This window comes from Lactuca virosa, chromosome 3, assembly GCF_052849685.1.
Source record: "Lactuca virosa cultivar CGN04683 chromosome 3, Lactuca_virosa_CGN04683_v6, whole genome shotgun sequence".
Classification (NCBI taxonomy): domain Eukaryota; kingdom Viridiplantae; phylum Streptophyta; class Magnoliopsida; order Asterales; family Asteraceae; genus Lactuca; species Lactuca virosa.
This window is the reverse complement of record NC_136428.1, coordinates 50,287,357-50,302,713: the sequence shown is the minus strand read 5'-3', so window position 1 is coordinate 50,302,713 and position 15,357 is coordinate 50,287,357. Positions and strand designations below refer to the sequence as shown.

The 15,357-nt window shown below is 35.6% G+C and overlaps 2 protein-coding genes and 1 long non-coding RNA gene across 3 annotated transcripts; 2 read left to right on the top strand and 1 right to left on the bottom strand.

Moving 5' to 3' along the window:
* The first annotated feature begins 410 nt into the window (after positions 1 to 410).
* Positions 411 to 1,006, top strand: LOC145163493 (uncharacterized). The gene is made up of 2 exons (XM_079082333.1): positions 411 to 694; positions 901 to 1,006. The coding sequence occupies exons 1-2, from the start codon at positions 411 to 413 to the stop codon at positions 1,004 to 1,006; spliced, it is 390 nt and encodes a 129-aa protein (XP_078938459.1).
* A 1,790-nt stretch (positions 1,007 to 2,796) lies between these two features.
* LOC145165648 (uncharacterized) lies at positions 2,797 to 4,276 on the top strand. The gene is made up of 2 exons (XR_013740176.1): positions 2,797 to 3,165; positions 3,993 to 4,276. It is a non-coding gene; the product is annotated as an uncharacterized LOC145165648 (long non-coding RNA).
* Positions 4,277 to 14,024: 9,748 nt separating this feature from the next.
* Positions 14,025 to 15,028, bottom strand: LOC145165647 (uncharacterized). The gene is made up of 2 exons (XM_079084427.1): positions 14,823 to 15,028; positions 14,025 to 14,748 (listed from the first exon to the last, which is right to left on the bottom strand). Exons 1-2 carry the CDS (start codon positions 14,907 to 14,909, stop codon positions 14,281 to 14,283), a joined length of 555 nt encoding a protein of 184 aa, XP_078940553.1. The 5' UTR covers positions 14,910 to 15,028; the 3' UTR covers positions 14,025 to 14,280.
* Between the last annotated feature and the right edge of the window lie 329 nt (positions 15,029 to 15,357).

The following is a 15,357-nucleotide window of genomic DNA, read 5'->3' as shown; positions in this document are numbered from 1 at the left end:
AGCATCCATCGCAAAGAAGAAAATGTCAATTAAATTTATATTATAAAAATAGTTTATTTTGCAAAAAACAAAACGTACATAAAGAGTAGAGAGACAGGTGTGGGCAACGTCTTTATGGTGTTATCTGATGTGGCAGCCTAATAACAGCGTCATAACGGGAGGAACACCGCCCCCTTGCCGTTATTAGGTGTTATGTTACAATACGTAATCGTGAACATGGGAGGTAAGGCGAGTTATTGCACATTTTTTTCTTCAAACGGTCACAATTTCGACCGTTTTTAAACGGTCACCTATTAAAAAAAACAAATTTTATTTACACTATAAATACGTACAATTTATATCAATGTTAACTACAAAAAACATAAATTTCTCTCAACTACATACTTCTTTCAATAATTCAAAACCAAAATATGGATCGTTTTGATCCGGCTCATCCGTACAACGATGATAACGATGAAGACGATATGTTCGTGGGTATGATGTACCGGTATTATACAGCCAGACTACTACTGTCAGATCCAGCTCCACTAGTCACGCGATGTGCGGCGTTAAATAGAGATCATGAGGAAGAGCATAGACGGCTAGTTAACGATTACTTTGCGGAAAATTGTGTCTACCAGCCAAACGATTTCAAAAGAAGGTTTCGTTTGCGAAAAAATGTGTTTGAAAGGATAGTCAGCGCCATGGAAGCAAGGTATCGTTTGTTTCAACTTTTATAATTTATAAAATGTCACTTTTAGATAAAATAAATACAAATTTTACATGTTTAATATATATTTAGTTAACGTTTGTTTCAAATTTTCTAATTTATAAATGTCACTTTTAGATAAAATAAATACAATTTTTACATGTTTAATATATATTTAGGTATGAATTTTTCCAATTGTGATATGATGCTAGAGGTAAACGAGGCTTCACAGGGTTGCAGAAATGTGTTGCTGCAATTAAACTTATGGCAATGGGGGAGTCGCCCGATTCTATTGACGATTATATGAGAATGTCTTAGAGGACCGCATGAGAAAGTTTGTATTTATTGGCAATAGGTGTTGTCGAAACCTTCGGTGACCAATACTTGCGCAAACCTTCGTTGCATGATATACAACAACTATATGCGGCGCATGAAGAAAGAAATGGTTTTCCGGATATGCTAGGGAGCATTGACTACACACACTGGAAATGGAGAAACTGCCCCATGGCGTGGAAAGGCCAGTATTTGAGCGGTCATCATGGAGCGCCTTCGTTGGTATTAGAGGCTGTTGTTTCACAAGATTTATGGATTTGACATGCTTTTTTCGGGGTTGCGGGTTCTAACAACGACGTCAACGTTCTCGATCAATCATCAATATTTGACGATCTTTTGGCAGGAAAAGCCCCGGATGCTCCTTTCACGGTGAATGAAAATGAATATAAGTTTGGGTATTACCTTACAGATGGAAAATACCCACAATATTCCACGTTTGTGAAGGCGTTTCGACACCCAATAGACCCAAGAGACAAATATTTCAAGAGACGACAAGAATGAGCACGTAAGGAAATTGAACGTGCTTTTGGGGTTTTGAAATCAAAATGGCACATAGTTGAACATGCGGCGAGACCTTATGAGTTAGATACTCTACGAGATATCATGTATGCATGTATCATAATGCATAACATGGTTGTCGAAGATAAAGGACGCAATATTGCAACGTATTCGCCTACGGAACATAGACATGTACAATTTCAACCAGGGACATCAGAATATTTACATAGAGTGGTTGATATTCAAGATCAACGAAAACACAAGCAACTCCGTGAAGACTTGGCGGATTACATCTATGTTGGTCACAAAGATGAAGATGAATAGTTTTAGGTCAAAAAATGTAGGTTTTATCATTTTTTTAGGTTTTTAATGTTTTTGTCTTTTGTTGTAATTTTTTTAATGTTGCTTTTAATTTAAGATTTATTAAAATTTTATTTTTACTTTTCATATGTTATTTTTAATTTATATTATAAATATAATTATTTTATGATATAAATTAAAAAAAACAAATTCAAAATATAGAAAAGAAAAACATCAAAAAGAAATTAAAAAATAAAATAGAAAATAATTGGTGTTATCACATGTTATTAGATGTTGCTCATTTCCACATTGGGTGTTATAACACCCATGTATGAGTAGGATGCTTACGTTGCACCTTTTGGGTGTGGTAACATGTTGCCCACACCTAGTAGTCTTAGGGATGAGCACTGGAAACAGTTACTTGCTTTCGGAACCGGAACCGTCTCGAAACTGGCGGTTCTGGAATCGGAACTGCTTTAAGCAGTTCCGGTTCCGGTTCCTAAAGTTTCAAAACCGCCTAAAGCGGTTCCGGTTCCAATTCTCATTTTTACAAAACCGATATCCGCTGGATACTCGCGGGTTCTGGTTCCACTACCGGGTACCTGGAACCAATACCGACGGGTACCCGCCTTTTTTTTCTAAAAAAAATATATATTAAATTATTTATATATTGGCAAATTTGTTTTTAAAAAAATAAAAGGAACTTCCACCTTGGTCTCTTTTAGGGTTTTGTCGGGAAATTGTCAGAAAGTTCCAATAAATTTTCACTTTAGTCAAAAAAAAAAAATTTGAACATAAAAGTCTCGATTTATTCATTTTGGCTCAAATTAACAAAAAAAAAATCTTTCTTTTTCTTTTAACAGGAAATGACATATTATCGTGTGAAATCAAATAATTGGAACTTTTCTATTCACAATTTTTTTTTTAGACTAAAGGAAAACTTTTTAAAAAATATTGGACTTTTTTGACAATTTTCATTTGTCGATTCATTCTTACCAAAAACGCCGACACTATCTTTTACCCTGCAATCTCTTCTTCTCGTCATATTCAGAAATCAGACCAATCGTCCCTCACATTACCAGTTAACCAGAAATACTACGTCGATTAGAAATAGATGGAGTTCCAGTCGATTTCGTACATCGTATCTCGTAAGGAAATCATGTCAGATTACGAGGATTCGAAGGATGAATCTCTGATGGAGAAGATACACGATCACAAGAATTCATCATTTTCTTCTATTTCTTCAGATTCCAATGATGATAGTAAGCTTTCATCTATCAAATCAAACGTGTTCCATCTCTTCGGCATAGAAAAGCTTGTTCATATGGTCTTCGGCGGTGGAAAACGTATGTTATTCTTGTGATTTCACTTCGTTTTCATTTATTTGTCAACTATTATTATTGATTGGTTCTGTAGAGTGGCAGTAAGGGTGACTTATCTGTCAACTTTTCCACTATCACCCCAAAAAAACCAAACTCTGCCTTACGTAAAGTTGCCAGAGTACGATTAACCTCTGGATTTGAAATCACTGCTTATATACCCGGTATTGGCCATAATTCACAAGAACATTCTGTAGTCTTAGTAAGAGGGGGGAGGGTTAAGGATTTACCCGGTATTTCGAATGTTTTTTTTTAGTTTTAATTAGTATGATGAGTAAATGCTTAAATCAGTTTCCTTAAACCCTAGTTGAGTTTCTTGAGGTTGCTGATAAGCAACTGGTATGGTGAAAAATGTCGATATCTTTTTTACAAATGTCAAATGTCTTTTTTTTTTAATTACCAATTTACACATCTTGCATAATACACCTAAGCTGAAGGAAACCATTTTGTGGCAAATAATGCATGTTGGGCTATTGGGGAGCTAGCAATCAAGGTGCATTACCAAATATGAGATATCTTTTAAAAAAATTGATTCTAATTAAACTTGCAATTTAAATTGCTTTAGGTTAACCAACAAATTTCTCAAATGGTGATGACATTAATATCATGCTTAGTCCCAATCCTTTTAACACCCAGAGGTGATTTATTTGTTTTGTGGGGCTTTAAGTTCACTTGTTTTCTTATGTAGAGCCCTTGCTAGTTGGCATGTAAGTTTTTTCATTTCAACCATTACTAAATACCAAACCATGCTTCAATGCTTCTAATTTGACTTTTTATGCTTAATTTCATTTCAGAAACTGGTCTTAATATGGAAGATCTCTTACGAGGGAATAAGTAATTGTTGTTGTTGCTGCTTTTGTTGTTGCTGTTTTTGCTATTTTTGCTGCTACTGATTGTTGTTGTTGCTGTTTTTTGATGTTGTTGTTTTTGTTGTTATGTGTTGCTGATTTGTGTTGTTGTTTTGTTGTTGTTGATACTATTGTTGTTTGTGTTGTTTTTATTGTTGTCGTTTTTGCTTTTATTAATTACAATTTCAGTCTCATGTTGCTATTTTATAGTTTGTAGTTTGTTGTTGGCTCTTGCTATTGTGTTATTTAAAAGTGGTAAATGTTTTAATAGCTTGTTATTTAAAAGATCAAGTTTTGCAAATGTTTTGGTTTTATATCTTGTACTTGTATTGTTTGTATAGGTTAATTTACATAATTTACATGACATGTATAAAATAACAAGTTTTAATACTCAAGAAGTCGAGTACCCGGAACAAGAACCAGTTCTGGGAGCGGTTCCAATTTTCTAGGAACTAGTGTAGGCGGTTTCGGTTCCAATACCAAAAACTTAAGAACTGTCGGTTTCTGGGAGCGGTTCCAGTTCCAGCTAAAATAGACGGATATCTGGTTATGTTCATCCCTAGTAAAGATCAAACACTAGGAATCGAACAGTCGGGTGATTAAACGTCCCCATACAACTGAACGAGAACAGTTTTATGTAGAAAATTTAATACTTTTTTATTTAACTAAATATAAAATATATAATAAAGATAATACTCGGGCCTTATTTTTTTCAGGGTCCTAGGCGGCCGTACACTTTGCACTCCCTTAAGGCCGACCTTGACCGTGATGTATGTGTGTGTAATGTGAAAATATATTCTATGGATTGTTGTGTGGTTCCAAGTATAATGTTGGCTTTTAATGATGTTGAACGCTCCAATCCAAAACACATTTATGTTAATTAGTTTAATTAGATTAATTTTTGTTCTATATAAGTACAAATACCAAATTTTATGAATGTACCTTTTGAGTTTGTAAATAAAAGAATCAAGAACATATTGTTATAATAGGTTTATATATTGTTCCTTATCTATATAATAACTACAATGCTATAAAACAAATACTCATTACAATCATTATTATAAAAAACTCATGTTTAATTTGAGTGGACATAAAAAGTTTTTTTTATTACAATTATTATAAGATGGGTGAAAATACAATCACTCTTTTTTAAAATGGTTAACTCAAAAATAAAATACTATTTTTTTTTTGTATAAAACGATTCTTTTACTCCAACCCTTTAGACTATCTCATCTTTTTAGTTTTGGTCTTCTCATCCGGTTACCGCGTTGTAAAATGGTTTCTATAAGGTTCATCATGGCCACGTGGGTGTGTTGGATTGTGGTCACCAACACAAACCACATGTGATGTGACAACGCCAAATGATCTTTCTTTCCTTTCTTTTTCATGTGTCGTGGTAGTCGTAGTCGTTATCAGGGGCGGACCTTAGTGGAGCCCGGGGGGTCTCGGGCCACTGCTCAATTTCCGGCACGTAGTGTAAAAAAAAAATTATTAGGTGCACCGACTTGAAGTACGAGTGACACCCCTACTAAAACGTTCTACGTCCGCCACTGGTCATTATATGTATATCATTGTTGGTGTGGAAGAAGATGGTGGTGATTGAGGCTGAGGTGAAGGCTAAAGTGGTTTGTGGCTTGTGACATACAATACTGGATGGCCTAATAAGTGATCAAAATATTGTGTTTGTTATGGCAATGATATTTTATGCTTATTTTCATACCAAGGGTCAAATTAGGATTGTAGCAGGTTCTCTTTCTTCAAGAAGCTATTACGGATTTTTTTTGGTTCAATCAAATCATTCTTGATCTTTTTCAAATTTTAGTCACACTTTCTAGTTTGTAGGTCACAGCCACGAGTTGGCAATTTATGATAACATGGATATGCTTAAGGCGCGGCGCCTTGTGTTTGTTTAAATTTTTTTTACACAATTACCGTTAATGTGATGGATATCTATTTTTGGATTATTTGTCCTTTTTGAAGCTACATGATCTTTATATTTCAATTAGGAAAAGGCCGTGACTTGCACGGATCATTCTTTTTAGAAAAAAGTAAAATAAAGGGTAGAAGAATATATAATAGACGAAAATTACAAAGAATAAAGACAATTGATTGAATTTGACAACTTTTTAGAAAATATGTGACGAAAGTCTGAATGTTAAAAAGTTTGGGTTGATAATAGAAGAAAAAAAAGTATCAAAATAGAATAATGTTGAAAAATGGGAGACAAAACTGTAAACGGATTAAAGAAACGGAGCACTTTTGAGAAAATATAAAAAACGAATGAGAAAAGTCACAACTGAATCTTTTTAGAGAAAAAAAATAAAAGATAGAAGAATACGGTAGACAAAAATGATAAAAAAATAAAGAAAAATGGTCGTAAAGAAATAAAAGTGAAAGTTTTGTGGCAAAAATATAAAGAATCAAAAATAAAGTGGCAAAATTATATAGAAGAAAAGTTTGTTGAAACTTTAGTGGCAAAATTATAAATAAGTAAAGAAAAATGGTTGTAAATAAGTAAAAGTGAAAGTTTAGTGACAAAAATATAATGAATTAAAAATAAAGTGGCAAAATTATAAAGAGGAAAAATTTGTTGAAACTTTAGTGGCAAAATTGTAAAAAAATAATAATAAAGTGGTAAAATTATAAATGAGAGAAGTTTCCTGTCGAAACTTCTCATGTCCTTCACGTCTCGTTCTCGAGTTTAACAAAAGAAAAGAAAAGAAAAGAAAAGAAAATCATGAGAGAAAAAAAGAGAAAAGAAAGGAACACAAAATTTTCTTTTGTGTTCCCGAGTTAGAGAGAAGTGGAAGGAACATGAATTATTTAGTTCTTTCTTTCCAAATCATCCCAAATCGGAAGGAAAGTTAGGAGGGAAAGTGATTCTCCCATTTCCATTCACTTTTTTCCACTTCCTTCTTTTAATGAAACTCGGGAACACCAATTTTTTTTATTTTCTTCATATTTCCACCCATTTCCTTTTCTTTCTCTCGTTAAGTTGAACTCGGGAACGGGGTGTTTGTATATATATATATATATATATATATATATATATATATATATATATATATATATATATATATATATATATATATATATATATATATATATATAATTGTTTTACCGTCTTTTCCTAACTTCCCTTAATCCTAAACCAAAATAATTAAAATCAATAAGAGCTAATTAAAAATACAAAAACTATTACATAGAAACATTCATTAATAAAGAAAAACTACTACGCTAGAAAAATTAAAAATAAATAAATAAATAAATAAACACCTCTAACTAAAAATTACATAAAAAATAATAATTCATTCCCAACCATATTTTTTCCCAACTTCACTCTTGCATGCTCGGACCGCAACCAACACTGATCTTTACAAATGATCATGCGACACTACGCATATATGCATATACTCATCTCTACATCTTTCTTGCATCAAATTCAACTCCCCATGACGACATGTGGTTTAAGACTTTCATGTAAATGTATATGTATTCAATATGTCTCGCCTGAAATATATTTGTTGCTTTTGATTGACCGCTTGGAGGATTGGTAAATAACTTGGAACTTATTAATACCCGCATGCATCTACTTTGAGTTCAATTGATGGACATTTTGATTGTTAAACACCCCTACCCCTAATTTGTTGTGAAAAACTCTCAAAATCCGACTCCAAAAGCATTCAGTTAGTTGACGATTCCCGTTAACCATATCTTTCAAAAGGTTTATCCAAGGCTTGGTGTCCCAACGGATTCTTCTTTAAGGGTCCATGTTTTCTTTATTTATAGAATAATAAAAAAAATTGCATATATATCAGTATCAAAAATGAAATGAAGCAGCATTTTTCATATAGTGTCTAACTTGTCCTAATTTTAACAAGAAAAATGGCATAAAAACTCTTACGTGTCGTTTGGTTCGCTGGAATCCATTGGAATTAGAAGAAATTGAAATCTAATTCCATCATTTTCCTTTGTTTGGTTCAAGCTTTCACCCGCTACACACCACCTCTACCACCACCACCACCGCCACAACCACCCACCACCACCACCGTCACCACCTATACCACCACACTACCTTCCACCTCCACCACCACTCACCACCGCGACCATACCATCACCGCCATCACCTCCGCCACCACCACCACCACCGTTAATACAACCATTTCCACCTCCACCACTGACCGCCACCATCACAATTACTACCGCCACTACCCACCATCACCTATGTCGCCATCATCACCACTATTGTCACTGTCGACATCACTGCCACCATCACCATCATTTACTAATTTTATAATTTATATAATATATTTTTGCATATAAGTTATAAAACAAAGTAAAAATATGCAAAAAAATGTCAATTTTGTCATTTTATATTATTTCAGTTCCATTTTCTGCCAGCCAAACATAATATGAAATTGGATTCAAATTGCATTCCTGCCAACCAAACTATAAGTAAAGCAGAGGATATGGAAAGAGTATCTTGTATATATCAAAAGTAAGTTACAGGAGGATATACAAAGGTGTATATATATCGATGCTACACCTAATTGTGAGATAAATAAGGAGGACTAACAACAAGAATTGACTAGATACAATACATATGTGGCGTGAGAGGATTCTAGATAAAATATAAGATGTGCTCATCACGTGCTCATCTCTTAACATGCCCCCTCAAGATGGACGATGCAGAAAGAAGTCCAATCTTGGATAATAAGTAATGGAGACGTGGTCGTGGTAGTGCTTTGGTTAGAGCATCTGCTAACTGGTCATCTCCAGAAATGTGCTGAACTCGCAGGGTTCCTTGGTGAATCTTTTCTCGGACAAAATGAAAATCTAAAGCTAGATGTTTCATACGTGAGTGAAATACCGGATTTGCTGAGTAAGAAGTTGCACTTAAGTTGTCACAGTAAATGGTTGGAGTGGTTGCAGAGGTGAAACCAAGTTCACTCAAAAGTGAACTGATCCATTGCACTTCGGTAGTGGCAGAGGCAACAGCCCTGAACTCAGCCTCAGTTGAACTCCTTGCAAGTGTACTTTGTCTTTTTGAGCTCCAGGAAATAGGATTAGATCCAATATAAACTATGTATACATTGGTACTTCGGTAATTGTCTTTGTCTCCGGCCCAGTCTGCATCATTAAAAGCATGTAATGTGGTTGGAGACCTGCAATTGAAAAATATACCATGATGTAGAGTACCATGAAGGTACCGGAGTAAGTGTTTTAGAGCTGTCCAATGGAGTGAGGTTGGTGCATGCATGAATTGAGACAGCCGATTAGCAGTAAAGGAGATATCCGGTCTTGTTAAAGACAAGTATTGCAAAGCACCAACCAGTGTCCGATAATCTTTGGGTGATGAATGAGGAGTGCCACCACGAAGTGTAAGAGGAGGTGATGTAATTATCGGAGTTGGTGTTGGTTTACAATCTCTCATATTTGCTCGGTCTATGATATCTAAGATATACTTGCGTTAGGATAGAAGGATACCATTGTTGTGTGGAATGACATCGACTCCTAGGAAATAAGAGAGAGATCCAAGATCTTTTAGGGGGAATTTTGCTGCAAGGTGTTTAATGAATTGAGATAGATGAGAGGGAGAGGGACCAATGACTATAATGTCATCAACATAGACTAGAACAAGGATATAAATGGTAGGTGTTTAAAGAATAAAAAGGGAGGGATCAGAGATAGTTGGTTTGAACCCAAGAGTAAGTAGATAGGATTTAAGTTCGTCATACCAAGCTCGCGAAGCCTGTCGGAGGCCATAAATTGCTTTATTTAATTTGCAAACATGGTTTGGAAAGATGGATTAGCAAATCCAGGTGGTTGAGTCATGTAAACATTTTCATGAAGATTTCCTTGTCGAAAAGCATTGTTGATATCTAGTTGTCTGAGAGGCCAGTTGTGAGAAGTGGCTAGAGTGAGGACTACTGAAGGTTTCTTTGTAATCAATGCCTGGACTTTGGTTGAAGCCCTTGGCAACAAGGCGGGCTTTGAGTATGTCTATAGAACCATCTGACTTGTATTTTGTTCTATAGACCCATTTGCAACCAATTAAGTTTGGCGCTTCTGAAGATGGAACTAGTGACCAGGTTTGGTTGCGTTGAAGAGCATCAAACTCTTCCTGCATAGCGGTTCTCCAAGAGGGGTGTTTGAGTGCTTGTGTTATTGTTGTGGGTTCAGTGGGGTAAGAGGGAGATGCAGTGTATAAGAGGAAATCTGAATTGAAATATCGTGGGTTTGGTTTAGGATTATTTCTTGTGTTTGGTTTGGTTGGGTTATTGGCAGGAGGTGGTGAGGGAGAGTCGTCTGAGATGGAGGCTACGGAATCATAGGACTGAGGAGATGTGGGTGTATTTGGTTCAGTGGTGGTAGCAGTACTTGAGGAAGATGAGGTGAGAACCGGTAAGGTAAGTGGTAGCCAATCATCCAAATTTGTTAGAGAGGAAGAGGTGATAGTAGAGGTGAGTTTAGCATATGGAAATTCTGTTTCTACAAAGACAACGTGTCTGGAGGTGTATAATTTGGAAGAGATCGGGTCAAAGGCATAGTAGGCACTTTGGGTGGGGGAATATCCCACGAAAATACAAGGGGTGGATCTTGGATGTAATTTGTGTGGTGAGTAAGGTCTTAACCATGGATAGCATAAACAACCAAAACTTTTTAGTTTGGAATAGTTGGGATCCTTTTGAAAGAGGCAACGAAAAGGGCATAAGTTGTGGAGGGTTGAGGTGGGCAGCTGATTAATTAAATAGACTGTTGTGGTGAAGGCGAATGGCCAGAAGGTATTTGGGATGTTTGCATGAGAAAGCAATGCAAGTCCTGTTTCTACAATATGCCTATGTCGTCTTTCGGCATATCCGCTGTGTTCTGGAGTATGAGGCGGTGAAGTGAGGTGAGTAATTCCTGAGGAAGAAAGGTGGGATTGAAGTTTTAAAAATTCACCACCATTTTCTGAGAAAAACTGTTTGGTCTTTTTGTTGAAGAAATTTTCAACAAGTGATTGGAAACGAGTGAAGATAGATAGCGAATCTGATTTCTTTTTCATGGGATACAACCATGTATATTTGCTGAAATGGTCAACAAAAATGATGTAATACTTATAATGATCATAGGATTGAACTGGAGAGCACCAGACATCTGAGAAAATAAGATCTAGTGGAGCATGTGAGGTAAGAGATGTTTCATGAAAGGTAATTTGTGACTCTTATTAATAGAACATGAGTTACAATGACCAGAACAACTGGAATTGAAAGAAAGAACAGATGACAATTGCTTAAAAACTTTATTTTTAGGATGCCCCAATCGATGATGCCATGTGGTTGGAGTGATGCGATTCATGGCAAAGATTTGAGGCTTTATAGCAGATTTGAGTTTATACATTCCCTTGACTGCGGTTCCCTTGAAGAGTGGAATCTTGGATGACAGATCCTTTATGACAAAAACAAAGGAATAGAATTCTATTAAAAATTTGTTATCAGCACATAAACGAGAAATAGATATGATATTTTGAGAAAGAGTAGGAACATATAGGACATGTTTGAGTATAAGTTCTGTGTGTGGTGTTTGGATAATAACTGAGCCAATATGAGAGATTTGTAGACACGAACCATCACCGATAACTAATTCCTCTGTTCCATCATATGGTGCATGGATTGACAAGTTGTTAAGGTCATTGGTGGCATGAAAACTGGCACCACTGTCAAAAAGCCAGTTGGTAGTGTTGGAGGGTGATGATTGATGTGGAATCATCATGTGTGCCTGTGCGTTTTTAACCTGCAGGTTTCGGTTAGGGGGTGGTACAGATTCTGCTGGAAAAACCTTCTTAAAAGTGAAACAATTACTAAGAGAATGACCCTTATTATGGCACCATTGGCATTTACCCAAGAATGGACGATGTCCAGTGGTTGAGGAGGCTTGATTAGGTTGTTTTGAGGGTGTAGGAAGCAAGCCAGGAGTGGTGGTTGGTTGTCGAGGAGGCCATGTTTTCTTAGTGGTCTGATGGTTTGAATAGAAAACAGTAGCAGGTTGATGGATATCAACATTTGAAACCTGTTGAGCAATAAACAATTCATGATTTATTAGTTTTTCATGTAGTTCAATGAAGGATATGGGTAAGTCTCTTGCATGAAGAGCATCAAGGATGGGCTTGTAAGTTGTTTGATCAAGCCCATTGACAACTGCATCCGTGATGTCCTCCTGATCGAGCTTCTTCCCAAGGATAGCAAGTTCATCAACCACTGTTTTGACGCTTTGCATATACTGAGTGATGGTTTGGTTGGAAGTTTTGGTGAGTTGTTTTAGTCGATGTTGGAGTTGTTTGATATGTCCTCTTGATGGAGAGACATACGTACTGGCTAGGGTTTGCCAGGCTTCGCGGGAAGAAGATGCATTTGTTACCAGTGGTACGATTTCAGGAGAAAGAGTTTCGACTAGGGCACCGAAAAGAAGTCGATCTTGCCTGAAGCACTTCTGATAGTCTGTGTAGGGGGTTTTTGTTCCATCAGCGGCAGTTGTTGGTGCAGGTGCAGGGTGTGAGCCGTCGATAAATTGATATAGATCTAGGCCATGTAGTAGAGCTTCGATCTGAGTCTTCCATCCAAGATAATTGGTGGATGTGAGTTTTAGGGTTGCTGGGAAAATTAACAATAGTGATGTCTTTGAGTGTGGTATTGACGATAAGAGAAGAAGAGGTGTCATCATTGATTCCCATGTGTTTTGGAGAGGGAGGAGGTGAGTTTTCTGGTGTGGTATGTGCCGAGTCAAGCTCTGATACCATATAAGTAAAGAAGAGGATATGGAAAGAGTATCTTGTATATATCAAAAGTAAGTTACAGGAGGATATACAAAGGTGTATATATATCGATGCTACAGCTAATTGTGAGATAAATAAGGAGGACTAACAACAAGAATTGACTAGATACAATACATATGTGGCGTGAGAGGATTGATAAAATATAAGATGTGCTCATCATGTGCTCATCTCTTAACACAAACAACCAAACAGAATATGGAATTGGATTGCAATTCCTGACAGATTCCATTTCCTTAGCAGATTTCAATTCCTTCAAAAACATTTTGCAAACCAAACGTCACCTTAAGTTTACATCATTTCATTAGTTTTATCTTAATTTTCATTAAACTTTCTATTTTATCTTTTTTACGTGTTTCTTTAGTTTTCAAGTTTCCTTAAAGTGAAACTCACATGAAAACTTTTAAGTTTGAAAAAAAATTACTTTAAATATGTTTTTTTTCCAGTTTTATCCCATAATTTTTATACGAACTCGGTGATTTTACTTTTTTAGCTTTTTTATTGGTTAACACAAATTTAAGGGTTTTTATGTTATTTTCCATTTCTTTTAAATTGCATAGTGATAATAATATTAATATACTAGTTTATAACTCGTTGAACCACGGTTACAAAATTAATTAAACTTTTATAATAAAACTCAAAATTATTAATCAGTTATTTTAAATAAATTATTAATTAAGAGATTTTTTTAGTTATATAAAATTAAAATCATTTATTTAAATAAATATGTGAAATTATATCATTTTATAATTTGTATTAATTTTATTTTAATTTTTATTCTAATGTTATTATTTTAATGTAATTAAAGTGAGAAATTTAAATTTTGAAATTTGAAATGGAGAATGAATAGGTTGACAAGTGGCATGTATTAATTAGAAGATATAATAAGGTGACAAAAAGAGAATAAAATATGTATTAATTAGGAGATTTAATAGGGTGACATATGTTAAAAGGAAAATAAAATAAAGGAAGAAGTGGATATTGTTTTGAAATAAAAGATGAACATTAGCCCTACCATATGCCTACTCTTCCTCTAAAATTAAATGGCCCCTCAATTTTCCTTTCGAACATGTTTCTTGTAAGGGTACGAAGAAATCAAGAAATGTCCACACCATTTTTCTGCCAAATTCCATCGAAGTCACACTGATACTAAACATTCATTCATGTATGGACAAATAGTAATCACTTAAACCAACGGATACAATTCATCACACTTCTTCCAAGAAATTATCCAAACAAACTGGTCAAAAACGAATTGGTCAAATCGTGGGTTCGATTAACAGTAAAGCGAATCTCTGCAAAAGAGATAAATGAACCCAGAAAGGAACACATTTTTCCCAACTAATCTTTACTACCTTTCATCATTTCTTTTAATGCGTAAAAAAAAGTAAATGCAATTGAATACTTGAATAATTTAAGTCGTTAAGTGACCAAGTAAATGGGCATGGCGGAGCCGGAGATCTTGTGGGTCTGATCCATGTTGAGTTCAGTGAGACTGATGTAGGGTATATCGATATCACCTTTTCGTGTAGATGCGAGTGGTCCGGACGACGGCCGGCTGGTGGAGGTACGGTGGTAAAGAGTGGCAGACCCGTTTCTGCTATCCGTCAAATACACCGGTCCAGACACCGCACGCACTCCTCCTCCTCCTCCGCCGCCGCCGCCGCTGTAGACGCAGTGGAGATTGTTGTAAGATGAGTCGGAGGAGGAAGTACGTTTGCGTTTGAAGAAGTGGAGGGCGTTCTTCCACCACCAGCGTTTACGGGTCTTTTTTATCTTCTTGCTGGTGTCGTCTTTGGAGATGGGTTTCTGAAGCTTGAAATGCACATTGTCAATGGCGGATCTGGACGAGTAGGTTTCGCGTTTATGCTTCCTGGCTTCTTCCAACACCTGCGAATTGGAACACAGACTGTTAAGCAAGGATTTGAGTGCCATTGTTGAAAGTAATGAAGAGAAAGGGGAACCTGAAAGTAGTCGATTTGAGGGTCGAAGCCATAGTCACTGAAGTGTTGAGGCTCATGAATGGGGAAGATTGGGGATTTGTTGGTCATGATTTCACAATGACAGGCAGTCCAGAATGTGACTGTGAAATGGGTTGATAGCTTTGACGGAAGGGAATGGTAGTATGGTACTATGGCAGGGGAGGTGTTAAATGTAATGAATAATTTGGGTTTTTCATATATAGCTGGGTTGTTGATGTGTTTTTTTTTGTCTGATTATTGTAATATTAAGTATTATTCACATATTCGGTTTTTTAGTTTTACTGGGAAATTGAGTAATAAATGAATAATTTGATAATAATAATCAATTTTTTATATTTTTTATATAATGACCATTTACTCTAGAATATAGTATTTCAAAATGATTATGTTTATTTCAGAGTTGATAGTTGGTATGTATCAGGTCTGAAATCTGACATACTGGACTGGAAAAGTGTATTTTGGATAGTACTTTGAAATGTACGGTGGATTCAATAATAGTGTTCCGAAGAGGTAAAAT

Excerpts from the sequence above, each read along its gene's own strand:
- LOC145163493 (XM_079082333.1), top strand. The coding sequence starts at position 411 with ATGGATCGTTTTGATCCGGCTCATCCGTACAACGATGATAACGATGAA. Across the intron at positions 695-900 it reads GTCAGCGCCATGGAAGCAAG|AGGTAAACGAGGCTTCACAG; the intron begins GTATCGTTTGTT and ends ATATGATGCTAG.
- LOC145165647 (XM_079084427.1), bottom strand. The coding sequence starts at position 14,909 with ATGACCAACAAATCCCCAATCTTCCCCATTCATGAGCCTCAACACTTC. Across the intron at positions 14,749-14,822 it reads CTCAAATCGACTACTTTCAG|GTGTTGGAAGAAGCCAGGAA; the intron begins GTTCCCCTTTCT and ends TCCAATTCGCAG.